The sequence below is a fragment of the Strongylocentrotus purpuratus genome, unplaced genomic scaffold, assembly GCF_000002235.5.
Source record: "Strongylocentrotus purpuratus isolate Spur 01 unplaced genomic scaffold, Spur_5.0 spur5_scaffold_5, whole genome shotgun sequence".
In the NCBI taxonomy this organism is placed as follows: Eukaryota; Metazoa; Echinodermata; class Echinoidea; order Camarodonta; family Strongylocentrotidae; genus Strongylocentrotus; species Strongylocentrotus purpuratus.
The window spans coordinates 24,928,411-24,956,162 of NW_022145611.1; the positions used below are offsets into that span (position 1 = coordinate 24,928,411).

Genomic DNA, 27,752 nt, shown 5'->3' on the forward strand with positions numbered 1-27,752 from the left:
TTATCAACTACATTTGTAGAGTTGTATATTCAACCAAGCAACTCAGTCACCATGACCATGACAAGTACACATAAAATGCTTGGTTTTTGGTAAAGTAAATTGGAAATGAAAACTTACCATCTGGACCTTGAGCATTTGCCTACGTGCATGTTCAGTTGTTGCTGACTCTTGGTAATCCAATTAATATCGAGCGTGACTTTCACCATGAGCTAGCTGCTCATCCTGCACAAGTCTTTGTCCTCTGGGCAATAGCTACACTATGCCTAACATAGCAACTTACTCTGACACCCATGGCATGTAGGAATAACACACCTGGCCTGGACCACCTTCATACAACTTTGAATATCACTTCCTACTTTTCTATGACAAATAATGCTCTTCGCCAATCAGATCATGATTTAAGTAGCTTATACCAGTCATTGTATATGTGTAGCTTGATATTGAGAATAGACCAGTTTAATATTCAAATTTTATGCATACTTTTTAAACAAAGGTTGTTCTTGACAACCCAAAAGTGTCCCCAAGGATTGCCTGACATAGTATCATGTAATGTATGCAGACTGGATTCCAAGTATTGTAGTTCATTCATAATAATAGGTTAATGGATATATAGTCCCAAAGAAAGAAACATCCATAAATTTGAATATTTTAGTAAACCTGTCTATTGGTGTTATGAAAAAAGGTCTAGACTGCATTACTAGCAGTGTATCCTTCATTCAAAATAAGAGCAGCACAATGAAATAAAATCAAAGGTAACCTTCAATTTAATAGGCCATTTTCATAATGTAACCAAATTTAATGCACAAGTCTTTGTGAAGTGCCTCAATACAAATTATTTCATTCACCTGATATTAAGAAAGACAGTATTTCAATAGTCAGACTAGATCTATGCAAACTGCATATACAAGTGTTGCTAGGTAGGTCAAGCCATAAAGTTTGTCCAACCTGGCAACAATTAATGTATGCAATTCGGATTCTGTCTATTGAAATACTATTATTCTTATCAGGTGAAAGAAATAATTTGTATTGAGACATTTATGCATTAAATTTGGTTACATTACGAAAATGGCCTATTATGATGATAATATGGGTTGCATAATTACTGCACTGAGAGTTGTATCAAATTTTGGGCAATTGACCTATTTAACAACTAAGAAAAATTGCTGACAACTAGCCCAATTTAATTTTTTGATTTTTTATTGGAGATCTCATTAATTTGCAGTACTGATCATTTAGTGTATTAAAGTTTGGTATGAATCTGTAATTATCAGAACTTTAGATCACCTTTGAACATAAACTTAAGACAATATCTAACATCACATCACAGTACATCAGACACTTTTGCAAGCACGGCATATGAGATAAACAGTACCACCAATAACAAAAACATATATATATATATATAATATATATAATATACAGTCTGATGATTTTTTTTATCAGGATTGCCTTAGTGCATTTCACTTTATTTTGTAGTTTTCTTTCACATATAATATGTATCATACTTGTACAATCATAAAATAGTTTATTTGTATTTGTACAATTTTAACAAAAGGGGGAAAAAACTTTACAAATTAGTCAGATGTGTTCAATAACAAAAATCAAACACATTGTATAACCAATAAAATGGGCATAATTACAAGAGTTGGTAACTAATTGAACTCATTTGCATTTACATAAATGCGCAAAATATATACATACATGTATATATCGATAAATTTCCTAAATTTGATCAACAAATTAAGGAGGTCTTGCCTTGCAGTAGCAGATATTTTTTTCTCCAATCTATTCAGAACTCAATTATACCGACAAAAACAGAAGATGTTGTTATTCAAATACATTCATGGCATAATACTGCTATTTGGGACAGTATGTTTTTCTTTTCACTTCATTGAAACCTATTTTTGGCAATTAAGACCTATTTAATGGGCAAAAGCAAAAAATAGAGAGATGAAAGAAAAGTATTGAAGAGATCTACTCATCTCAAATTTTTTCCAGGAAATTCCAGCTTTCCTCCAAACGATTGTATCGCTATTCAAAAAGAAATTGGAAAATATCTTCATGGACCGTAACAATGCATGAGAAATTATAATTACAGGTACTAGATTTCAAAGTTTTGGTTAAAAACAGATTTGCAGCTGCTAATTTGTTATATTATGCAGAACACCAGAAGCAATATGGTGAAAACAAAATGTATGGTAGATAAGTAATATATCATATGTTTTGAAACTGTTGTCAAGTACTACGAAGTTAAAACCCATTTGCTCTTTTAAATGGTACGCAGTTCTATCGTCGTCATACCTTCATACAATGTGCAAAGTTTGTGCTAGCTCGCAACACTATAAATGCCCAAAATCCACACATATACATGTAGGTTGTCCTGGCTTTAAGTTTATAAAGAATAAAGAATGCCAATCATTAACCAAACTCAGGTGAAACAAAAGCTGAAGAATATCCTTTGAAATAACTTTACTTAAATTTTACTTGCTTAAAAGCTGTGAAAGAAGTTAAGTTAAAAACAAAATAGAGTGAACAATGTTTTTTCATAATGCCGTTTACCTTTAAAGAACAAAGAAAGGTGACTCTTTTCAGCACTGTCATTAACATTTGTGATTGAATCTCACACACAGATACTATCAAATGACCAGGTTCGACCAAGTCATAAACGGAGAGAACAGAGTACATGCTTTAATGCCAACTACTCATGGAGCTACGAAGCAAAGAAAAATTCAAAATAAAAAGTCATAGCATAGTTCAAATCCTCTGCTCATTACACTGTTATATGATAAAGCAAAGAAAACTGCTGTAGTTTCCCAGACTGTTCTGAAAAAAGAGAGGTCAAATATATTGTTTTTTAAAGCAAACAAAATCATTATTACAAGCTGTTAAAAGAAAAACAAACTAACAAACAAACAAACAAAAATATAATGCTAGTTAAGCTGTATGAAGCATAGACAAACTTGGTGATACAAACTGCTTTGTCTCTTTCCTCTCTCTTATTATAAATGGCTAAAGTAATGAAAATGGCCTTCAATAAAATATTTGCAGCAAACACAAGAAATATCCAACACTATCAAATGTACAAAAAAGAGTGACCTTGGAATTGCCTTTGACATGTAAGCAATCACAAAGGGTCTGTTTGCTACAATATTTCTTGTCTGTTGATTTTTTTTTGTGTCCACTATTTGGAAGGCTCATGAACACTGCTATGCATAAGAGAAAAGACAAAGGAAATACAGAAGTCAATGTGCATCACCTTCCGATAGGTATAGCCCATCACACTTCACGCCAATCAATTAAACACAATAGCAGAACAAACAAAAGAACAAAAAGTACAAAGGAATTGTACAAAAAAAATCAAAATGATTATGCCATGCTTGTTAAAATTATATTCATGGTAAGCCAACATAAATATACAATATACATTTATATGAAATCTAGACTTGGAAGGCTTAATTCACATGCTATACACTCATATATAATGTTGAAATATTCATATATACATAGTATTATCTATGAATTATTTACAAATGTTTCAACAGTGGATCCAGAGACATTATCTCGCACCCAAAAGACCCACAATGTGTACAATATCAGTAAAAAGCAAGTTACTCATGTTATTTCAGTGCATATAATGTTTTATGATCAATAATATAGTCTACAATAATATACTTTTTCTCACACAAAACTGAGCTGCAAATGAAAAAAAAAATCTACAAGAAGAGCTTTAACAGTTCATGATAAGCATGATACTAAGACATAGGAATGAAGATACCGACTCTTCTAAACACGGTTGCACCCCCTAAAACGAGTGAGATACAGTACATGTGGACATGTAGAAATGCATATAAAAAGGGTCAAAGAAATTTTAATACCAAAACACTTTTCCTGCTTATGATGATACACCTGTGTTAATATTTCTTTTAGAATGGAATAACAACATCACTCTTACATTAGCCAGTTAGCTGACAGCTCTATTTTAAATTGTATTGCCAACACACAATATGTTTTAGTAGAGAAAGGTCAACATTTAGAGGGAGGAACACTCTCTCTCTATCACCTTTCTCAGAAAAGAAGAAGAATATGTAACATAAAAATCAAAAATATAAACACAAAGCTTAGAATTTTTAAATAATACAGCTCCATCATAAATTTTAGTGAGCATAACCAGAGGTTTGCCTCATCAATTATTTTTGCACTCTTTCAGAATGACATTTCCTCAGCTATAATCACACACATTACCGTAGGTACCCATCAAAGAAATAAATGGTCTTGTTTCATAAATATTGTAACTAGAAACCTCAAAACACATAAATGCAAAGTTTATGCATGTCTTGTTTTCATTTGTATGTTACTTTTCATGAACAGGGATAACAAATATTGCATGAAACAAGGCCAGAATTTCTAGCAAATAATTCATTTTTACACTTCCGTTTTTCAGTCACTACAGTGATCAGGATTCCTTTCTAGCTTTCCCAGTCCAGATATCCTAAACTTCTTTCTGAGCCTCTGGCTTATGTCTTTATCCACTGTTTGTTTTTAATTTGGTTACATGTCTTTCAGTAACAGAATAAGTTGAACAAACAAATAATATCTATACTTTTAGGAAACTTATTTTACAAGGCCTTTTGGTCTTATTTTAGTTTCCCTTTTTTCTCATTTTCGACTGCTTAGTTTGGTCTCTTTGATACTGTTCACATGTATTATATTGGCCTGAATTTGTATGATTGCATGCCATTTTTTTAAAATGTATAATATTGTAACAATCTTTTTTTAAAATATGAAGATGGAAATAAATGAACAAATGAAATGAAATGAAATGAAATGGTCCATGTTACTAGACCATGGGTAAGGGCACAGAAGTGACATCAGATGAAATATACAACTTCAATCATATATATATATACCGTATATATTTTTCTTATCTTTTAGAGCTATTAAGCATTATGTTTACAAGTACAGTGTATGTAGCAATTTAACTTTGGGCTTTTGGAAGGGCTTCAAATGCCTTCATTATATATCATTCCTGTTGGAAGGAAAGGGCGCAGGAGAGAACGGAATGAAGACATAGACAATGAGAAGACTAAGGTCCTGTTCCTAGACCTCAACAGCCACGATCTCAATACGGTGAATGATGATGGTGGTCCACTGTGTCACGAGTCTAGTCCAAAGAGTTCTACAATAAGAGGACTAAGGTCCTGTTCCTGTACTTTGACAGCCATGATCTCAATAAGGTGAATGATAGTGGTGACCACTGTGTCACAAGTCTAGTCCAAAGAGTTCTACAATGAGAAGACTAAGGTCCTGTTCCTAGACCTCAGCAGCCATTATCTCAATGAGGTGAATGATGATGGTGGTCCACTGTGTCACGAGTCTAGTCCAAAGAGTTCTACAATAAGAGGACTAAGGTCCTGTTCCTGTACTTTGACAGCCATGATCTCGCTGAGGTGGAGGATGGACATGTCTCGTAACGTGGTAAGTTTGGTGATGAGTTTGGTGAAGAGGAAAGGTTTATCTGCATGGAAGACCTTGGTAGCTGCCTGGAGGGCTAGGATCATCTCTAGCTGCATCTCCTCCACCGTCTTTTTGTCCTTCAGGTCAGACCGATCTGGAAAGCAATAAAACAATATATATGTATGTTAGATTTGTTCATGTCTATACTACAGACGATGAATTGCTGTTTGGTCTACCACCATTTCGTCTACTACCCAATTAGTCTATTTCCATATGGTCTACACCCAGCCCGTCTACTGTGCATGTGGTCTAATAATCATTTTGCCTACTTATCATATGGTAATAACCGTTCGGCTAATAGCCATTTGGTCTAAGTTCTAATAGGTATACTTCCCATTTGGTCTACTGTTCATTTAGTCTAATAACCAGTTAATCAAATTCCCAGTTATAAGTGCCCATTTCATTGACTATCCATATGGTCCAATAATCATTTAATCACAAGCGATAGTAATCATCAACGATTATTAGTCCTTGTGGATAGTAGACGGAATGGGCATTAGATGCACTGGGAATTAGACAATCTGGAAATTAGACTAAATGAGCAATAGACCAAATGGACAGTAGATTTATTAGAGATCAGACGAAATGGAAATTAGACCAAATTACTATTAGCCCAAATGATTATTAGACCAGTGGATTAGTGGACAGTAGGCACCCTGTGTGTAGACCAGTTGGGTAGTAGACGAACTGGTTGTAAAAAAATGGCTATAAACCCTACAGACAACCCAGAGAATTGTGCACATTTTGCAAGTGGTTTTATACACAGATAATTCTTGCTTTGAAATAGTTGAATGACATCTGATACACCACTGAATTTTGCAATTCCTGAAATAGCAGACCATATAACTGGCTATTGTTACAAGTCATGAAAACTTATGAATGTACAATATGTGATCAAAATTACATCAATTTTGAATTTGAATTTGTAATATAGGGGTTGGTCATTCTATCAGTGCAATACAACAAGTGCATCAAATGAATACATACTGTGCAATATTTGAGCCTTTATCAATATGTCAAAAAAATGTTTCTAATTCTCAGAGAACATCTATCAAAATATTAGTAATATAACATGTTAACAACTAACATGGTTAAACACATATGCTTCAAATCATATGTGTTGCCTACATAAGGAAATGCAAATGTATGCCTTGTGCAGGAAATCAGCACCTGTTCTTGCCTTGAAAGGTTAATATTTGAAAACATCTGAAATCATATTTATGAATCAGAAACAAGTTCATTAATAAGAATAATAATGGTTGGGGGTTTTGGGAGTGGGGGGAGAAAATATATATGACTGGAACCTAAACAAATTTTATGTTTGAGTAGAATACTTGCTGTCCTTTTTACTATTGGTACCCAAGCCTTTGGCATTACTGATTTAACTTACCAGGTGAGAGTAAGGCAGCTGCAGTGAAGAGTGCATACTCTGCTGTGGTGAGTCCACAGGCCTTGGTGTCCCTCATGAACTCAAAGACCACCTCAGGCAGGGTAGAGAAGCCCAACTGATACATCATATGGACATCAAACTTGTCTCCATTGGTAACGTTGACCAAGCAATCTTTGTCCAACGCATAATTGTCTGCACACCTCAACAGCAGCGCGTCCACGATGCTGGATTTGATGAGCACGGCTTGGTCATCGCAAGAGAGGTTCGTAAATCCAGGAATGCTTTTGGCAAAGTGAATGGTTTGTTTGACCAGGACGGCAAACATGTCCATGGCTATGTGCAACATCTCCTTGTTGACCGTGCGCTTGGCTTTGGTGGAAGACTTCTTGCCCGCGCTCATCTTGCCGCTGGTCAGAAATGACGTGACCCTTTGGAGGGACTGGAGGAATGGACTTGTCTTGACTTCATCCTCGCCGACATCAGTTGGCATATAGAAATTGTTTGACGCAGGGGATGATGATGTCGGTGGGGATGAAAAAGACATCATTTGAGGTTCGTCCTCTCCTCTCAACAACGACACAGCTGCACGCTTTATCATCTCTACAATAGTTTCTTTGTTTTGACTCGATGATGCCATGGCAGCCAGCATGGCCAAGGCTTCTGCTAATCCACTGGATGCAAGTTTAGCAACAGCTGCATTGTTCATCATCTCATCATGCATTGAAGCTTGCTCTGCACTGTTCCCATTCTGATCCTGACTGGTAGCTGATGGTATCGATGTAGAAGCTGAAGGAGCGTTCATGGCAAGCTGTGCACCTATGCCACCTAATGCCGAAGCTGTGTTTTCATTTGAGCTATTCAATAGGGAGCCAGTAATGCTCCCTAGAATCGTGTCTGCAAGATTATCGTTGAGGGAGCCTCCTCCAATGCCAATGATCTGGCCCACAACTTTGGCCAGACTGATCAACGAGTTGAGATCCTGTCCCTGCACAAGGGATCCAATGGACTCAATCACCCTCAGACCTTGCTCTGATGATGCTAACACACCCAATGCTGAGGCAGGGTCTTTGATCTTCCCACCAGTAGCTAAGGAAGTCAAGTTATAAATCACTTCAATATTCTGACCAGTGGCTGAGGAGAGAACGGCCAAGGGATCATTGTTTGGCAATGCTGCAACTCCATTTCCACCATTCGCTGCAGCTTCTGGTTGCTGCTGTTGCTGAACAGAATTTCCATTAGTATTTGAGTCTTGTGCTTCCACTTTGGCTTTCTTTGGTTTTGATTGGTCCATATCGTCATCTTCTTCTTCCTCTTCTCCTTGTGAAATGAGGGGCGTGTCACTTTCTCCTCCTTTGAATTTGCTCCAATGGGTCATCCTGAACAACGGCACATCTTTCTGCAGAAATGACAGAATAAACAAGAGATCGATTTTGATGTTCCCTCAACTCTTAGAATAAAATTTCATAATATAAAAGAATCAAGGTATAAATTCAAATTTCTATAAATCAAAACCCTATTCCACTGGAAATTTATTACAAACACTATCCATTTATGCTCCATATAAACAAACATACACAATACAATTGATTATTCTTTAACTGAGAATATACATGTACCTTTCTTTTTCACTGTTACAATCACTTAACACTATTTTATGAATACCCATGAAGAACAAATAGTCCTTACTGATAGATGCTTGAGAACTTCTGTTGAGGCATTGTATCCTTTTTCCAATGTGTACATCAGTTGTTCCTGGGCCTGAGTAAGCCGAGTAAATGTTGAACCGTATGTAAGCAGCGTCTGTGTGGACGTTCCTGGAGTGTCCAAATCCATCATCAACATCTCACCATCACAGGACGCCATTTGAGAGGGGTCCGAAAAAAGAGCCATGTTTTGGGCTGTTGGATCTGAGGGAGGGATGGGGTTGGCACACAGGGTAGGAGGAGTGACTGTTACTGATGACCTGCTTGCTGTAGGACTACTGGACCGTGAGCTTGAAGGGGTGGAGCTCGGGGATGTTTCAGTTGCCATGGGTAGCTGCTGCTGGGGTGGGGTGGAAGATGCTGCTGGAGTGGGTGGAGCTGGTGCCGGTGCCGGAGTGGGAGGGGCGACAGTAGGAGAGGTGGCCGAATCTGCATGTATGCCTGGTACCTTCTTCTTTCGCTTTACTCTTATGAGCTGTTTTCGGGTTTTTAGGCGTCCTTTGCCCCACACTCCTGTCGCGTAAAAAGCAATGAAAAGATCAAATTAATGATATAGTATCTACAATATGCTCTATCTCACCATTAATCATGGAGATATAGTTATATTCTTTATATATCTATGGTAATAACATAAAACAAGATATCACAATTGATCACTGTACCCACATAGTCTTTAAATAATCTGACCTCAGTAAACTTTTGCAAAATTACCAAAATATTACAATGACACATCTATTTGCTGTCAGATGCACAAGGTTCAAGTTAAAAGTTAAAATTTGAAACATGAACAAAACAGAATAAACAGAAAGCATTTGGACTTGAGGAATAAAGATTTTGTCAGATTTTTACAAAAAACAAAAAAAATAATCTCCTAGTGTCCATCTCTTGTTCCAGGTAAAATGTTTGCCACTGTCCTGGCCCTCTTGCATACATGTAATAGTGTATCAAACAGGTGACTTACTTTCGACCTTCATGCCACACTCTAAGCATCGCTTCATCCTACAGGCAGGACAGTGACGCCTCGTGTACAAATCCATGTTACAGTTGCCTCCTGAAGCACAGGTGAAGGTGGCTCCGGATCTGTTGCTACGTAGGAAGAAGCTCTTGCAACCCTCACAGGACAATACATTGTAGTGTACACCGTTTGCCCTGTCACCGCAGATCATGCAAAGCCTGTCGTCACCCGAAGAGGCATTTGGGAGGACAGTGGTTGTTTTGTTGCTGCTCAGGATCATGTTGGCCTTGCTGTCTGCAGGGCTTGCGGCAGCTGTTGTCATGGTCTCGATGTTTGGTGTGGCAGAAAGATCCTGTGAAGTTGAGACCACTATTTCTCCAGCAGCAGCAGTAAGAGCAGCAGCAGAATTAGGTGTCTGCAACTGTTAACATATCACAGGTATAAATCATACAAAACGCATGTCAATTATACATTATCTTTGCCTAAAAAATGCAGAATAATATGATTATCTAAAATAATAATGCTGAGAAATGGAAATTCAAATGATACCGTTTTAAAAGACCAGTAAGATATGGTTTTAAGACAAGAAGCAGGAGATAATTCTTTGCTCGGCAGTCTAATTGTTGTTATGGACCCTTTACTTACCTTTATTTATAATTTCTAAACATCTACCGGTAATCATTTTCTAACTACCAATTTGTTTTTGAAAATGGGTCTTTCAACCTTTAACAGAATTTGCTATATTATGGAGAATAGCATAACTACATTCCTATCGGCTTGTATTCATTTCAATGAGATGATAAGCATACAGTATATCATTCAACATCACAATATTGATGACCACCAAGATCATGACCATCATCACCCATATCATCTCTATCATAATCACCACTGCATCATCGCTCTCATCATCCTCATCAAGATCAGCACCATGAATTCTACTCAGAGTGACAATCTGCATGATGATGACCACTCATATCATCCCTATCATAATCACCATCGTCATCATCATCCTCATCAAGATCAACCATGAATTCTACTCACAGTGACAATCTGCATGATCTGATTGTTGGTGTTGTTCTGGTTCATCTCAGAGGCTACGAGGGCAGCTGCCTCTGCTACATCAGACACTGTGAGTACCTGGACGTATGTCACAGTCTTATCAATAGGCATTCCCAGGGGGACCTCCATCTCGGCTGAAAACACCGTTCAATCCCTATTGCAGAAATGATTCAATGGGAAATATAATCTTGATGAAAACATCAATCACATAATGTGCACGCATCTCAATGAAAAACATTAAACAAGAACAGTCCTAGGAACTTAAATTTTCAAGAACTTTGATTTACCTACATACAATGTAAAATGCCCCCTTTTGTTGGCCTTTAGATCATAAACACATAATAATACCAAAATCTATAACTAAGGATCTTTATTTGCATGTTTTTATGACAGTGATGAATACGGTTAATCTCAAGTTAAAAATGTTTCAAATATCCCATTCACAAATTAATAATAATTGAGAAAAAAAATGTCCAATGCTTTAAGAAGTCAGAGTATCTACAAGCCTTTTCTTAACCGGGCGCCGGGCGATTTTTACCCAACGGTCCCTGACTTTTGGCGCCCGGTAAGACGGGCAAAATGAGTACCGGGCGCCGGCATTTTTTAAATCTTGGCGCCCAGTCTGGGATTACCACTTTCTGTTTCAGAAACTTCCACATGTCTAGCACTAAATGTTCACAAATGTGACAAAAACTTACTTGATGCGAGATAAACGTGGACTGAATGAACCCTAACAAATCATTTAATAATGAGAATCCTAATTAAAATCGCCCAGAAACAATTGCAGCATGAATACGAGCGGCCGCTATCTCCAACTTCTAGCGCCACCGCTATGGGGGAGATCGAGAGCGAACAACACTCTCACTCCGTCTAAAAGTTTGACTGTGCGAACGTGGTTAGCGGCTGGCTGTGAGAACGAGCGTACGCAGAGTTTGGCTATTGCTTTGTGTTGGCGATTCCTGCAGCGCGCACTCATGTACATTGCACACAATATGATGTACACCACTCAAAGACGAGCGATTTCCCCCAGGCCATGCATAGTCATGCAAAATCAGTGCACTGCACTACACACACAGTGTCAGTACAACAAAGTCCCGATGTCACTTCCAAAAATCCATCCCAAAAGCCAAATTTTGCTGTCAAAAATGCAGAATCGGAGCCATATTTTCAAAGCTCACGGGGGTTTAGCCCAGTTTTAAGAAACAGCTTCACCAAAAAAGCGCTGAAAATCAAGAAATCAGCGATTTTGTTGCCAGTTTTTTCGCCTATCGCATGCTCTTCAAAAAGCCAAATGAAAAAACAAACACCGGACCTGCTGATGCATTGACTTTATGTACAAAGCTGATTGCAACTCCAGACTTGCGCCCCAATTCAGCGGCCCTCGTACTCATTGACAAAAATTCTGCGATGTTTTAAATAATGGATTTTTCTGATAAAATAATTCATAGGTAAATATATTTTATATATATATATTATATATATATATATACATATATATTTTTAAAGTAACAGGTCGGCCGCTCTCAATGATTGAATGCGTTTTTATTCAAAGAAACATGATTACAATAGCATTTTATATGGAAAAAAACAAAAACGTAAAACAGGCAAAATCTGTTTTTTCACCTAAAATATACTTTTTCAAGCTGAATAATATGTTTTTTTTTAAAGTGACAGGTTGGCAGCTCTGCATTATCGTTATCGATGGTGTTTCTTAAATATTTTTTTTTATAAAATTTTTTTTAATTCCCCCTTCCTAACATTTTTCAATTTTTGACATTTAACGGCATGAAAATAGTTTTAAACATGAACTACAACAACTACAAATGACAGATTTATCCAAGGTATGAGTGATTTAATATATTAGAGTGCTCAAAATTTTAACTAGAAATGAAACTACCGTATGTATAAATAAAAGGTAACGGTTAATAAATAATTTTAAAGAATACATATTTTCATCAATTTTGGAAACGGCTCCTGGTCCTGGAAAACGGCTCCCGGTTCTCTAAAAAAAATTAAGGACCGGGAGCCGCTTTTTCAGATATTTGGCTCCCGGTCTGCTTTGACTTAAAAAAAAGGCTTGGTTATCTACCATCTGGATAAGAAGACACGTTCATGAAGTATTCAGTCATTGGCATCTAGCATCTAGATCTAAGCATTGAGGACCATTGGTCTTGTGGAGGAGGTTGCGGTCATATCCTCCTTTTACATCCCTTTTCTCCCTTCTTCCTTTATTTCTCTCAGGCATCTTTCTTTTTCTTTGTATTTTTTTCTCCCCTGCCCAGCGGCATTTATTTTGCCACTGTCTGTAGTTATAGATGAACTTACCTCACATTAATGACGACGGCTCCTCGAAAAAAGTATACAGAGCTGTTACAAGTAAGCTAGATTTATCACCTCACTGGCACTGTACGGGCATCAGGTTAAAGGTTGTGTACATAGATGAATCTGTGAAAGGTAGGTGTGTGGTCCCAACTGAAACTAATAAAAACAAACAAAAAAATAAATATAAAGAATTCAGAGCCTAATTTATGGTTGGTTCAAATAGAAGTAAACAATGAAAACATGATAAAACAGGTGACTTCATTTGATGCAATACTGTGTAATGTGTTATAATGCTGGAAAGCAGTTGGCTTAAAACTTCACACTGAACTTTTTGACTTTTTTTTCATATTGAAGAAATATTGGTTTAACATACATGTATGTATGTCTTGCATATATCCAAGTACTTGTATCATACACTTGTAATATCTTCCCTAAAACCTATAAATTGTACCAAATGTGAGCCTACAATTATCTTCCTGACCTAAAAGTAATAATTTTTTTCACAGTGAACTTTACAAGTACATTGTAAGATGTTTTGGCAAATGTACAACTATAGGATGTACATGTAGGCCTACATCAATACTGGCCAAGCATCAATTTTCTAACTTCTGGATGAAAAAAATTGCATGACAAACATGGACACACACACAACAGCTGTATCAAAAGAAGTACAGATTTTGCATGCAGAGGTACCATAATTTCACCTCCCCTTGATTCATAGTACTATCTACAGTGTAGGCCTGCATGTATCACAATGTCATTGCTAAAATACACATACCGGTACTGTAGTATAGCTGTAGGTAAGCACATTCTGGTAGGGTGCTAAATGAAGCATGTATTTACATTTTGTCTTAACATGTTTGTATATTGTGTCACATATTTTAATACTTTCAGGGCTAAAAGTAAAACCCTTGACATTTTCTTTCGTTTATTAATTTTGAGTGCTTAATCTCAATTACACTTTGATATCACCCTACATATGAATTACATGAAATTATTCTATGTAAACCTTCTCAAATCATGTTAGCCGAGTAAAACAAAATCATGTTAAAATGACAAGACAGTGACATTGTCAAGAGACAATTAACTCATGCAGACTATCTGCATAGCCTATAATATGCATGCAGGAACGTATTAAACAACATACTGTAACCTGCGGGTTTATGACAGAATATGAAGTCTTCTCCATGTACATGGCTATATTAATATTCTCATCCGCTACCCTGCCATATCAGCTGTCTGGCACATTACCTACTGGACAAACTATATTGCATTCAAAATCAAAACTGGCGCAAAGCCAGAGACAAAGTCTGGACCCTAAAGGGAGAGCACAGTACAATGGAAAGGGTGAGACATTTGCATACTTCAAAGTCATAGTCAGATAACCTATATTTTGTACTAATTGTTGTCGATGGGCAAATGTTCAAATTCGTCTTCAGATAAAACAGAATGACACCTTCAGTCATATCTATTTTGACTTTTCAAGGTCATTACACTGGCTACAGAGCTACCAAGTGTCACGCATTTGGAGGGTCTGAAAACGGCTCTCATGCACGGCGCGCGCGCTAGATTAAAAAAAAACGCCATACCTATACGTGTGTTATACCCTCGCACGCGCGCTTGCCCGCCGAAAAATGAAAATGTCACGCATTGCCGATCTTTTACCTTGGCGTCTCTGTGGCTAGGAAATATGTTCTCTAATTTTCATGATACAGCAATGTACTGTAGGGTCTATGTGTAGAATCTATACACAATGATTTTATATAGTACATGTACATGTCCTCCTTCAATTGCATGGTCATGTAAACTATGTATGCATGTACATGTATATCAACCTACAGTATGTAGTAATCTCCTCACTGAAAGTACATAGAAAATTGCAATTATTTTGTATTGCCAATTTCAAACTTTTTATTTACTTTTGTATGATAAAATAATGATTGACAAAAATGTCTTTAAATCCTGTCATTTAATTGTCATATAAATTATACTAGTAATCCAATAAATTGATTTTGTGAAATAAATCAACCATTATTTGTTTTAATGAACAGATAAAAAAAATTGTGATTTTTTTCTTCCTCTATGAAACTGTACAGAAACAAAAACTAATTCTATTTTGAAGATGATGGAGATTAATGCACTTACATTGTAAGTATTCAAGGAAATATGATGGACGCGAGAGAGGGAGAGGATCAGCTACACTGTAGTTACCGGTATCCAGAAACTATTGTCCTTTGTGCAATTTGGAAAATTAAGGAAAATTGACGAGCACTTGCAGAAAGTTGCAATCATGATATGAAATTTTAAATAAACACAAATAAAGGACTAAGCAGTTTCATTTTATGTGATTCAAATAATGTACATCTCCTTTGATGCACACAGTGTTACATATGATTATTTTCCAATTTCTTCACTTCATTAGCTCAGGTAATCAATCAACTCACAAACTTCATACATTTTTTAAATGTGTACACTGTGTGTACCACTACAAAGAAGCTATAAAATAACAAAAACACATGAAACCTATTTGACAAACTGTCTACAGGATACACACATACACAACAATAGCGAAAGGAATAATCACGTGCAGATGACTCTTTCCTTTCTATTTGGAACGATGACGGACGAAAAAAATGGTATTATCCAGGTTGACCTGTGGGGTCAAAGCTAACCATTGTGAGAGCTAACACTACCAGGAAGCCAGTAGACCGTAGGGGAACTGAACCACTGTCAGCATTCTCAAGAGATATATGAAAAATCTCCATTTTCACAGGAAAACACTCAAAATTTTAAGGAAGCCTCTACTCCAACATGTTTATATGCTGTAGGTAACATGCAAAGCCTGAAGACTGTATTCAAGAAGTTACTGTTACTGTAACTAAATTACGCTTATGGGTATATTCTTTACTAAGGCGATCAACTGCCAATTCCTTCATCGTTAATGAAAAATAAATGTGGAAGAGGTCTTAATGATTCACTTTACAACTCCCCAAAAACAAATTTCCAATAGATTTCAATTTTTTAAATAAAAGAGTTAAAAAGTCTACATTTAATTTAAGGAAATTATACATTTAGAACTTAGATAAACTTAAACTTCATATATATACTGCATTGTTTGTTTGAATTTCAAGTACAATTATATACATGTAACTTAATAAACCATACGTTGAAACTTGAAACTCAGACTTAAGTTGGTACATTGTACAGTTGACAGGTATTGCATTTGAATTACATGTAGTTATAAAGTGATCACAAATCCAACATTCATATGTACATGTATATTGTACACAATGAAAACAAAAATAAATGTAGGACCTACATGTTATGTATTAGAGATACATGTACAAACTATAGGCTTCAGCTTATCTACATTGAATGAGTCATGGTGGTGCCTTCAAATCTAGAACCACAAATATTGGCTACACTGATGGTGGAGCCTTCATACGGAAGGAAATGAGGAAAAAGAGTAGCCAGTAAGGTAAAAGGATATAAAAGGACATAATAGCAAGAGAAAATTATGCATGTGATTCTTCCTCTTAAAACACACATGTGACCAAAAACATTACCTGGTACTTCATACATAGTTGTGAGACACAAGCGAAGGCCACAACTGCTTTACTGTCAATATCTTACAGACCTTATTTTCAAGCCTAAATCTAAAACTTATAACCCATAAACCTAACAGTTATAAATTGTGACTACACGTATAACCTTAACTCTTTATCTATGACAAAATAAAGCCCGGAACCTGTACACAAGACAAGATAAAATGACGTAATTGTACCTGCTGCTATTTCACAATCTTTTCAAATATTTAAATCTAACAACGTAGATGTTGCTATACTTATTCATCATATCAGGGACTTTAAGATGTTTCTGATCACACTAACCCATGTGCAGTACAATGGACATTACACTTAACTTCAACTTGGGAGAAAATAAGGACCTAAATGTAATGTGAAGAAAGTATGCATATAGTATAAATGTTATAAACATTTATCTAAGAAATATTTTAAAACCATATTTCTCTATATGAAACTGGTTTATCTATTTAAAGGTTCTAACTTTGAGCTTGAGTGGCACATAAAAAGTAAATACTGGTACACAATAAAAAAATACACAATATGAAATGAAGCCTGTGGCAATGTTCACTGGACCAAAGGTCAAAGGCACTCATACATGACAAGATATGCTGATATTGCACAATCTTTTCAGTCATTTCGATTCATCTATCAGCTCAGATATAGCTAATTATTAATCATGTCGCAGATTTGTACAAGCCTCTGATCACACTGACCCATGTACTGGACAATGGAAATCTGGGAAATTAGGGAGAGGATAAGCAACTGGATAATGTGAAGAAACCATTCATAGGTTTGCATACCCGGTAGAAGGACTGGTATAAATTTTTACAAACATTTATTTAAAAAAAATAAATAATACTAATAATATATCTGTAAAGCGCTTAGGCACATCGTTGGATCGATGTATTGAGCGCTAGATATAAAAAAACAGAATATTATATTATTATTATTATTATTTATATCAATATTGGTTTATCTGATATTCTTTCTTTGAGCTTAACTGGCACATTAAAAGTACATACTGGGTTACTGGTACATAAGGCCTAGATGTACATGTACTTTGACTGCTTTTATGGTGATAATCTCTACATAATATTAAACATGTGTTAAAAGTAAGTGTTGTGAGGAACTGAAACCTACATGCCAAAGGGTACAAACCTTGAAAACACCAGAAAATTATGTCACTTTGTTATTGTTTCCTGCAACTTGGAAGGCTGAAATCTGTAGATGGGAAATCAAGAGAAAGGAAATTGTTCATAAACAGTTCATTCCTATATGCTTTCATGATTACTTCACTACTGTACATAAACGGTACACCATGTCATTACATAATTATAACATGTGCATGGATGCCAATTACATATTTTGCTAGAAGATATACAAAACAAATATACTTCTTGAAAAGAAGAAGTGATTTTTACAGGGAAAAATTATAATCTGATACAGATAAGCTCTAGATTTGTTGTCAATTATCAAGTTTCTATTCTCCTCTAAAGTGAAAATGACATTCCAAAATGTGGGTAAGCTCTGTACAATAATATAACATGTTTAGAAACACTCACACACAAAAAAGACAGCAAGGGATACTAATATGCTAAAGATGAAAGAAATAATATTATAAATATCAATCCTTGACAGTCTCCTCTAGCCGCATTAAAAAAAAAGCAAAAAGCTTCTATTTTTCCACTGCGGTTTAACTTTGGCTTGCTGCTCTGACAGGTATTAGTGACAGGACAACCACATGAGCCCAGCATGCAGATCATACAGATAGTCAACATGATTTCCTGAGAGAATCATAAATACCTCTAAAAGTTTCAATTTCAACGAGGAATATTCAACTGCACTTCACTCTCATCACTAAAACTTCAAGATTATTCTAACATCAGCACACATCAATCTTTACAGATTTCTCCAGAAGTCCCTGAATATGAAAACCATGAAGAGTTTGGCTTTTAAAGATAAACCAAAGTATGGAAGGTGAAAAGGCTAATGCAACACTGGGAAATATTGCGGAACACTTTGTCCGATAAATCAAGCATACACAGGCAACGTAAATACTCTCTTCAACAGTGTACATCTGTAGGTACATTTACATTCCTGGCAGCATTTCAAGGAGTCGTTCTCTTTTAAAATCTCAAAAGAACCCCCTTTTTTTATTTAGACATTGTAGATTCCATGTAAATGTACATAGCTGTGAAATAAAATGACCAGAGCATCTCTTTAGACTTCACTGTATGCTTTTTGTCTTTCTATTTCAAATGTCTTTTTGCACAGTTTTCAAAGGATCTAATATTTCCAAGCATACATCATATGTATATCTGCTGGCAACCTGTTGTTCTCACGTACTTGTACATGATGACGCATGGATGAAAATATGGATGCTCAAATCATAGACGGATCATGTGTCAAATGCCTTGTAATAGAACCAACAAAGTCTATACTTTTGGCACATGCTAACATCCATTAGTTCATAGCTCATGATGTTTGTCTAATATCAGCCTCTTTCCTTTCACTTTGACTTGGTGAGGCCCACTTTCCAGTAAATGTAAGTATTACACCATGTGGAGAAATGTTATGAATGGCATGTCTTTGGTAGTAGTGATACAGACAGGTGAAAGAGAGATCTACTACACAACTGAGAGACACTTGAAAATGGTGAGAAAGAAGTCATCCATCTCAATATCACAACCTGTGTACATCAACTCAGACCACAAGTATAGCAAATGCTAATAAATCATGATACATGCATGTATGCAACTATGCACATTACAAATAGCACCTTTCAATTATGAAAGAAAAATATAAGTATATCTGTCTTCCCGCTTAGGAAAATTAAATTGTGAAATTTTGATAAGTGCTTTAAGACTAGGTCACAGACTTTTGAGAACTTTTGTGAAAGTTTGTTAGATCTTTTCAAGGCTGTTTACACAACAGACCAAATTTATGACAACCTCAAACAAGCTCCTAACAAATCACAATCTCAGAACACTTTGTTGACTTCTTCAGACACATGTGAAAGACAAGTAAAGAAATAGACCACAAGGTAGCCTACTGTAAAATATATTCCATGTACATGTAGGTGCAGGCGAAATGCATTCCAAATTACTTTAAGCTCACCTCCAAAGATATAATAAATTGTGCACTTGATGCAAACCGTGTGAATTTTATTTGTATAATTTAACAAAGAGGACGTTTAGGATTTAATAATATTCTAAATAAGATTTTTTTCCAGTGAAGGATGTAAGCATGTCCTGTGCTCACACGACTAAAAAAGTATTAAGCCATGAAAAAATACACCAAGAAATTGTGCACATGTATCCTGTTCAGAGACAATGTAGTGTTCAGTTGTACTGAAAACTCACCAATGAAGAAAGATCTTTCCATGTACCAGTTTACCTGTAGTGGAGCGTATTAATTCAGGCCTGTGCTAAAACCTACACCTAAACTGACAAGCAGTAAAAAAGACATACACGTACGTGTATGTCATGTATACGTGACCTATTTTTAGAATTTTATTTTCCCTCCTACCCATCAGGCCATTTCAAAGAGCCTAAAGTCCACTTACAATCGACTTTATTCAAAGCCTTGATTTCAAGGCTGTTTACACAACAGACCAAATTTATGACAACCTCAAACAAGCTCCTAACAAATCACAATCTCAGAACACTTTGTTGACTTCTTCAGACACATGTGAAAGACAAGTAAAGAAATAGACCACAAGGTAGCCTACTGTAAAATATATTCCATGTACATGTAGGTGCAGGCGAAATGCATTCCAAATTACTTTAAGCTCACCTCCAAAGATATAATAAATTGTGCACTTGATGCAAACCGTGTGAATTTTATTTGTATAATTTAACAAAGAGGACGTTTAGGATTTAATAATATTCTAAATAAGATTTTTTTCCAGTGAAGGATGTAAGCATGTCCTGTGCTCACACGACTAAAAAAGTATTAAGCCATGAAAAAATACACCAAGAAATTGTGCACATGTATCCTGTTCAGAGACAATGTAGTGTTCAGTTGTACTGAAAACTCACCAATGAAGAAAGATCTTTCCATGTACCAGTTTACCTGTAGTGGAGCGTATTAATTCAGGCCTGTGCTAAAACCTACACCTAAACTGACAAGCAGTAAAAAAGACATACACGTACGTGTATGTCATGTATACGTGACCTATTTTTAGAATTTTATTTTCCCTCCTACCCATCAGGCCATTTCAAAGAGCCTAAAGTCCACTTACAATCGACTTTATTCAAAGCCTTGATTTTTATGGGTTACATATAAATAGGTTGCACCATCCTCATTATCCTATCTTAGTTAATGAAAAATCCAGAACGATGTCAGTAACCTGTCTTCCAGCAACCCTGGAGTACTTCAGACATGTCCAAAGGTCTATTTTGTCTAGTTCCAAGTTAGGTTCAAGATTCCAATCTAGATAGGCCTGTTTAGACTAAAGGGAATTTATATTAAACCTTGTATTTAAAAAAAATGTATAAAGAATTATTATTGTATAGTGAAAGGAGCTGACAGACTAGAAAAAAACATTGTGTAAAAGAAACTAATTTTAAAAAGGTCAATTGACACAACAGCTGGCCAATCAGCAGTCTACGCTCAAAATAATCCAGGGCCAGTAATACAATTTTCGTACAATACGACATGAAGACTACAGCAGCGAGAATCAATGCTCAAACATGCGCTTCGCTATATAATATTTTCTTATACAACATTTCTTTATACGATGTTCAGGCTAGAAGAACGATAATTATTCATCGGAAAGTAATACGAGAATCATATTCATGTACAGTATAGCTACAATGATGAATTCTTGTAGTCTGCAATTCTCTGCATGCAGGGTAAGTTTGTATTGGTACCTTTCTTTATCACATGTATTCTTGACTGGGGAATATCTCTAAAAATATAACATGGTAGATGATGGTACCATGATGTTCACATATTTCTACCTGCTTGTATGTGGAACGTGACCATTTAAAAGTGAATCACTAATCTCTGCTACACAATAACAATTATCTCTTAATTCATATTTGCACAAAGATAAGAATATATATTTGTAATGTTTAAAGTAGTACATAAGGCAATATTTCTAGTCCTAGTTCAAGGAGTATCTCATCCTTAAAGCCCCTCTAAAGTGTTGGGAGCCCCAAAAATTTGATGGCAAAATTTCACTTAAATTATATCATACAGGTAATGTGAAAGAGGATGTCATTTATTAAAGAAACATTTCTGCAAGGATTTTCAAAACAAATGTGCTTGAAGTCGAATATTGATGAAAGAATACAAAAATTTAGGTTTTCTGCGTACACCAACAGAAAATCCAAATGTATTCTATTATCAATATTTGTTTTCAAAAACATATATATATATATATATATTTTTTTTTTTTTTTTTTTTTTGGGGGGGGGGGGGGGATGAAATCTTTGCATTCTCTTTCACGTTATGGTACAATTTAATTGAAATTTCGCTATCAAATTTTTCGCAAATTTGGGGCTTCCAACACTTTAGAGGGGCTTTAACAGGTACAGAATACCAAACAATTTTCTTGCCAAGTCTGCATTTTGTTCTTGTTATCAGCTTATTTGTTTTATCCCACAAACATGACAATTACAAAAAAATTGTCTGTACCCATGAACTCAAAAGCACCTATAAACTGCACACGCCCTGCTGGCTACTTAGGTATGGCTTTGTCAAGGTTTTCATCATCTACTTGTATGTATGTACACAATGTGCCAGTCTGATAAAGACCCCATTAAATGATAATACAACTTTATATCAATAAAAAACTGAATGAACGAAGAATACAAATATAAAGGAATAACAAATATTTTACTTTTCAGTATTGCACAAGAGCAAATTAAAACCTCATTCTCTGCACCCCTCCAAATTATGGGTCAAAAGAGGTCCTGATCTGCTCGCCTATTGTGAATATGCGTACTCCACATATTGATGTCATCAAGTCGATGGCTAGTTTTTAGGACGACAACTTCTGATTTTCAAAGCTTTCTATTTTGAGTTTCCAGAGAGCTTGTTACTCCTCAGGCTCTGACAGACACTATAATATCATATAATTTATATTATTGTTATCTATGGCTTATAAGCTTTCTGTTGATATATAATTCATCTATTTAATCTTTCATTTCCAAAGGGTCTTCAAGAAAAATGACTGGTTAATATTTATGATCATTTATGGTATAGTACATTGGCTGGTGACATATTCTGTGTGAGTCCAAAAAAAAATTACACGTAAAAAATTGCTATTTATTTAAAAAATCATCTATGAACAGTAAATTATTAAACATCTTATGAAAGAGTGTTTTATCCCAAATCATTTGGTATAATTTTTGTGTGGTATGTGTTCACGCTTGGATGAATAGGAGCATTGTTCGCGAGATTGCAAAAATCAACTTGGGCCAAAGTGATGCCTACAGTATGTATTACATGTATTACATGTATGTATGTATCAAATGAAATGCATTGCATACATGTATGTGATTTTTGCAGAAGCAAAGTGACGCACACACACACACACACAAATGTTTGTTGACATTTGATATTGTGTGGCATGATTAATTTAGTTTGGGATGTTATTTGGATCTGCAAAGGCTGAATTAATACCCAAATCCCAATTGTTTTATTCAGCCATCATATTTATAAGCAACTTTGGCACAAATCGATTTTTGCACTCTCGCAAACAATGCCTCTTGTTCATCCGAGCGTGAACACATACCACACAAAATGATACAAAATGATTCTAAATGATTCAAGATAACACACTCTTTCATAAGATATATAATAATTTACTGTTCATAGATGATTATTAAAATAATTAGCAATTTTGTAGGTGTAAATATTTTTTTGACTCACACTGTATTATGTATATCTCTACCTGGATATAGTCAATATAAACACATTACATCATGTTTACACTGCAATTTATTCTGAAGTACAAAAAGAAAATCCTTTCACACAATGCCAAACTTGAGGGTCTTTAAAATAGAAACCTACGATGATAAATGAATGAAGAATTAGTAAACTACAGGTCCATTAATAAACTAAAAAGAAACAGGATATGCACATTGACTTCTGCTGACGTGCATGCCATCTATTCTGTAGACCAATGCATAATTACATCATCAGTACATGTAGGTTGTAATTTACTGGTTTTATCATTGAGTATATTCACATTTTCTCACTCGCATCCTGCTAAGCATTGCTTCTGCATTATGTTTCAATTTGTAAGAAATAGAATATACCCTCATTATATTACTGTGCACTTCAACATACATGTACATGCACTGTACGTCTTAAAACCTTACCGGTACTCTCCAGGTGAAGCTATATCATGTCTGATATAAATACAACCCAAGAATCATATTTTGAAATATTCATGTGTGTGATGGTGGTGTAAGATATGTACTGGTATATGAAAACCTACATGTAAATATACATTGTAGATGTATGATCTTAGATCTTCATTCTCATAGATCAAAGGCTCTACTGAAATTATCAAAATTGAAACAAGACTGTTAGTGTTGACTGCCCAATTCCAATTTACATTCAGCAGGTAACAGAACTGATGACAGATATTTGCAACAATACAATATGTCTAGGCTTGGTTAATATACAGCCTAAAACCTGCACATGGTCCGAATGTGTACAACTTGTAATTAGTCAAGTACATGTATGTATGAATGGACATTGTATTAAATTTCATTTCATTTCAAAATTTAGTTTATTTATTTCCATGTCAAGATAAAAACCAAATTATACAATCCTTAATACAAACATATATGGTAATGCAATTTCTGAAGTGGGAGGACAATGAAAAGCACATACAATGTAAATGGCTTGTTAAAAATGACCCTCAGTTCTTCACCAAATATACAAAATAACAATAAACAATACCAGTACATATTTTACGAAAAAATTAAGATTACACCCCCCAAAAATGGAAAGATAAAGAAAATTATGAAAAGAAGGAGGGAACATTGCATTAACATTGACATTATCAGTAAAGAATTTTTGAAAAAAAATTTGCTTATATCTTGTTTAAATTGGTTGATTTTCTTACTATTCTTAATTGATATAGGAAGGTTATTCCACAAAACTGAGCCATTAAAGAAGATGGAAGATTGAGTTGTCGAGAATTTCGATTACGGTTAAACAGGGGAGGAATATTTTGGGCATTCCCTGTACTGTACATATTTATTATGGAAAGAACAATTTGAGTCATGTCGGGATTTTCATAAACCGGGTCCCGACGGCCTTGTACCGATCGGGACCCGGTGTCCCGAAATCAGCTCGCAGGATTTGTCACTTGCCTCTATAAAAAGCGCATATCATCAGTATGTCCCTTAAAAGTGACCTTTTTTATCAATCAAATTAATAAACACATGCATACCTCAGCTCAGATCGGTATATTATTCCATTTGACATTATTTTCATCCATGATTGGCGATGTTTAGTGCCATTTTCGTGCCTCTAAAAGTAAAAAAACTGGGGCAGAAATGGAAAAACAACATTCGAGCCGCCATTTTGATTTATGCAGGTTGAATAAATCTGGTCAAAAAATATGAATGTTATAATAATAAAACGGCTTTCTAAAAATTTCTTCTGTACAATATACCGATCATATAATATTTTAAAGACAAAATAAATATTCATCTCTTATTTTAAACATCGCATGCTTTTTTTTTAAAGCTGAAAATTACTTGGTAATCAAGAGTTTCGATACGGATAGCCGTTGCAAGGCAAGTTCAGACTAGTCTCAGAAAAATGCGCAGTGCTCCTCGTAAATAGCTGTAATGCTTGCCAGAACGAACCCAAAAAAAGACGTGATCGTAACGAGAAAAAAATCATTAAAAACTACGAGAGCACAATTGGAAAGACAACTACTGCTCAAAATTACCATAATCAGATAGATAAGTTGGACAAAGAATTCAATAATCGCCCAAGAAATGTCACAGAAATTGTGATAATCGAGGAGTAACTGGGTACATTTTTATCGCAAGGAGCCTGCTGCAAATACTCGAATCCTTTGTTATACTGCTTTTTACCGTAGAGGACGGTATTTGCCTCGTATAGCCTCGTGTTCAATTTAAACACGTGTAATTCAGATATTGCAGCAGGCCCTTCCGATAATGATTGTACCTATAGTAACTCCTTAAATACCACTATTTATGTGTCTTTTCTTGGACAACTATTGTTTTCTTCCTCCAAGTTATGTAACATGCTTACAATAATTTTGAGTAGTTGTCTTTCCAATTGTGCTCTCGTAGTTTTTAATGATTTTTTTTCTCGTTACGATCACGTCTTTGTTTGGGTCCGTTCTGGCACGCATTACAGCTAACGAGGAGCACTGCGCATTTTTCCGAGACTAGTCTAAACTTGCCTTGCAACGTATCAAAACTTCTTGTGATTACCAAGTAATTTTCAGCTTTTAAAAGAAGCATGCAGTGTTCAAAATCAAAGAAAAAATATATATTTTTGTCTTTTAAAAATTATTCGATCGGTATGTTGTAAAGAAGTACTTTTTAGAAAGCCGTTTAATTATTCAAACATTAATGTTTCTTTCAACCTGATTTATTAATCCTGCCGAGAGACCCGGCCAGTGCGGTAGCTAGCTAGCAGCTGGCAACAACAACCCTATGGGCCGGGCGAACTGCCTTGCAACCCATATTTATATCACTTATCAGCAGTTCGGATTGATTCAGGATGAGCTAGAATATGATTATGGTAACCATTAAATACGTAAGTTTTAAGGTGGATTGATTTTAGTGGTGTGCAAAACTGCAATTTCTTTCATATTTCGTTATTTTTTTCGGAGCGTCGGTTCTCAAAAAACGAAACCGGGACCCGACGGCAACGGTCGGGTCCCGGTGTGATCGACCGTACCGACTCAAGCCTAATAATAATTATTAAAAACTTCAGGAAGCATATCGCTGAGTAGTATGAACATAAATATTGCAGTTTCCAAAGATATTAATTCATGGATGGGTAAAATTTTCATTTTTGTAAATAGAGGTTTACATGTACTTGAGGATAAATACGGAGAATGCATTGTTAATAGAATACCATGTGTCTGTAATACAACCACCTCCATAGCATCTGGGATATACAAGAGATTCGCCAGAAAAATAACAATGTTTTAATGACGTCATATACTGTAATGGACCAATACTGCCCAAGCAGACCACATCCCATAAAGAATGAACATAATTGCAAAGCTATTATTTCTCAAATTATAATGAGTTTAGTGTATATAAATGTGATGGCATTTCAAACCATTCAAAAGGGGATATGGAACCGATTCTGATAACTAAAATCTTTTGTTTGTAAATACACAGGATAGGGTTTAATTAACAATCAAAGAAACCAGACTTTCAAATTGAAAAACCCCCGGAATGATATTAAGGACGGCATTTGTTCCCTCTTGAAACGCCGAACATACTGCTGTGTGTGCAGCTGAATATACAATGCCGTCTTATTTTGTCTACAAGCGACAGATTCCTTTATTTTTGTATCGCAGCATTTGTCATCAAAATAAAACCATGTGCGGGTTTAGAGTGAGACAATAGATTACACATTTAGCCTGACGGTAGTGGAGTATTAAGAAAAAAAACTCAAGAGAAGGTGGAAAAACAGGCACTGAAAATGTGTGACATGTCATGGGACATCGTCTGCTTGTGCAAATCATGTCCATCCTGTGATCTCACACATCTCAGCAGCAATTGGAGAGCTCTTTAGGTGCCATGCCGGGGCTGTATTTAATTTTAAGCGTTTTTTAAGTTATAATAATCATTACTTTGAGTGTTTCCACTTTCCAAGCATTGAATTTTGATAACCTTGTCGAATAAAAGTTTCAACTTTGCAGTAATGAAAATAAAGTTAGTTTTTAAAATCAATGAATATCTACTTTAACTACTTACGATTAGAAAGATAACCTCTAAAAAGTTTTAGTTAGTGGCTCAAACTGAAACACATCTCAAACATCATGAAAAATATGGTTTAAGAAAAACAAACAAAAAACAACTCTCCAATAACTAAACATAAAATCATATTTTTCACATCATCCAACATTAAACAAAGACAAAACAATATCATAATTGAACTGTATTGGCAAATAACATCTCTGCTTAGAAGCACGGCCAATCACTATAAATAGATTCTGTTGATAACTTTTATCAGAATGTCAACAAAATCTG

At 35.4% G+C, this 27,752-nt stretch overlaps 1 protein-coding gene across 3 annotated transcripts in view; it reads right to left on the reverse strand.

Annotated features, from left to right (window-relative positions):
* Window positions 1-1,430: 1,430 nt before the first annotated feature.
* The window catches only part of LOC577786, a 29,110-nt gene continuing 2,788 nt past the window's right edge, over window positions 1,431-27,752 (reverse strand). Inside the window, exons 2-8 of one of the 3 annotated variants that reach the window (XM_030998766.1) lie at window positions 17,689-17,751; window positions 12,950-13,096; window positions 10,607-10,778; window positions 9,569-9,983; window positions 8,591-9,120; window positions 6,905-8,300; window positions 1,431-5,608 (exon numbers count right to left, since the gene is read on the reverse strand). In XM_030998766.1, the coding sequence (XP_030854626.1) occupies window positions 5,367-5,608; window positions 6,905-8,300; window positions 8,591-9,120; window positions 9,569-9,983; window positions 10,607-10,753 (2,730 nt within the window). In that variant the 5' untranslated portion in view covers window positions 10,754-10,778; window positions 12,950-13,096; window positions 17,689-17,751 and the 3' untranslated portion in view covers window positions 1,431-5,366. Of the gene's footprint in view, window positions 5,609-6,904; window positions 8,301-8,590; window positions 9,121-9,568; window positions 9,984-10,606; window positions 10,779-12,949; window positions 13,103-17,688; window positions 17,752-27,752 lie in introns of all 3 variants that reach the window. The other 2 variants (XM_030998767.1, XM_030998768.1) reach the window with 2 other exon arrangements.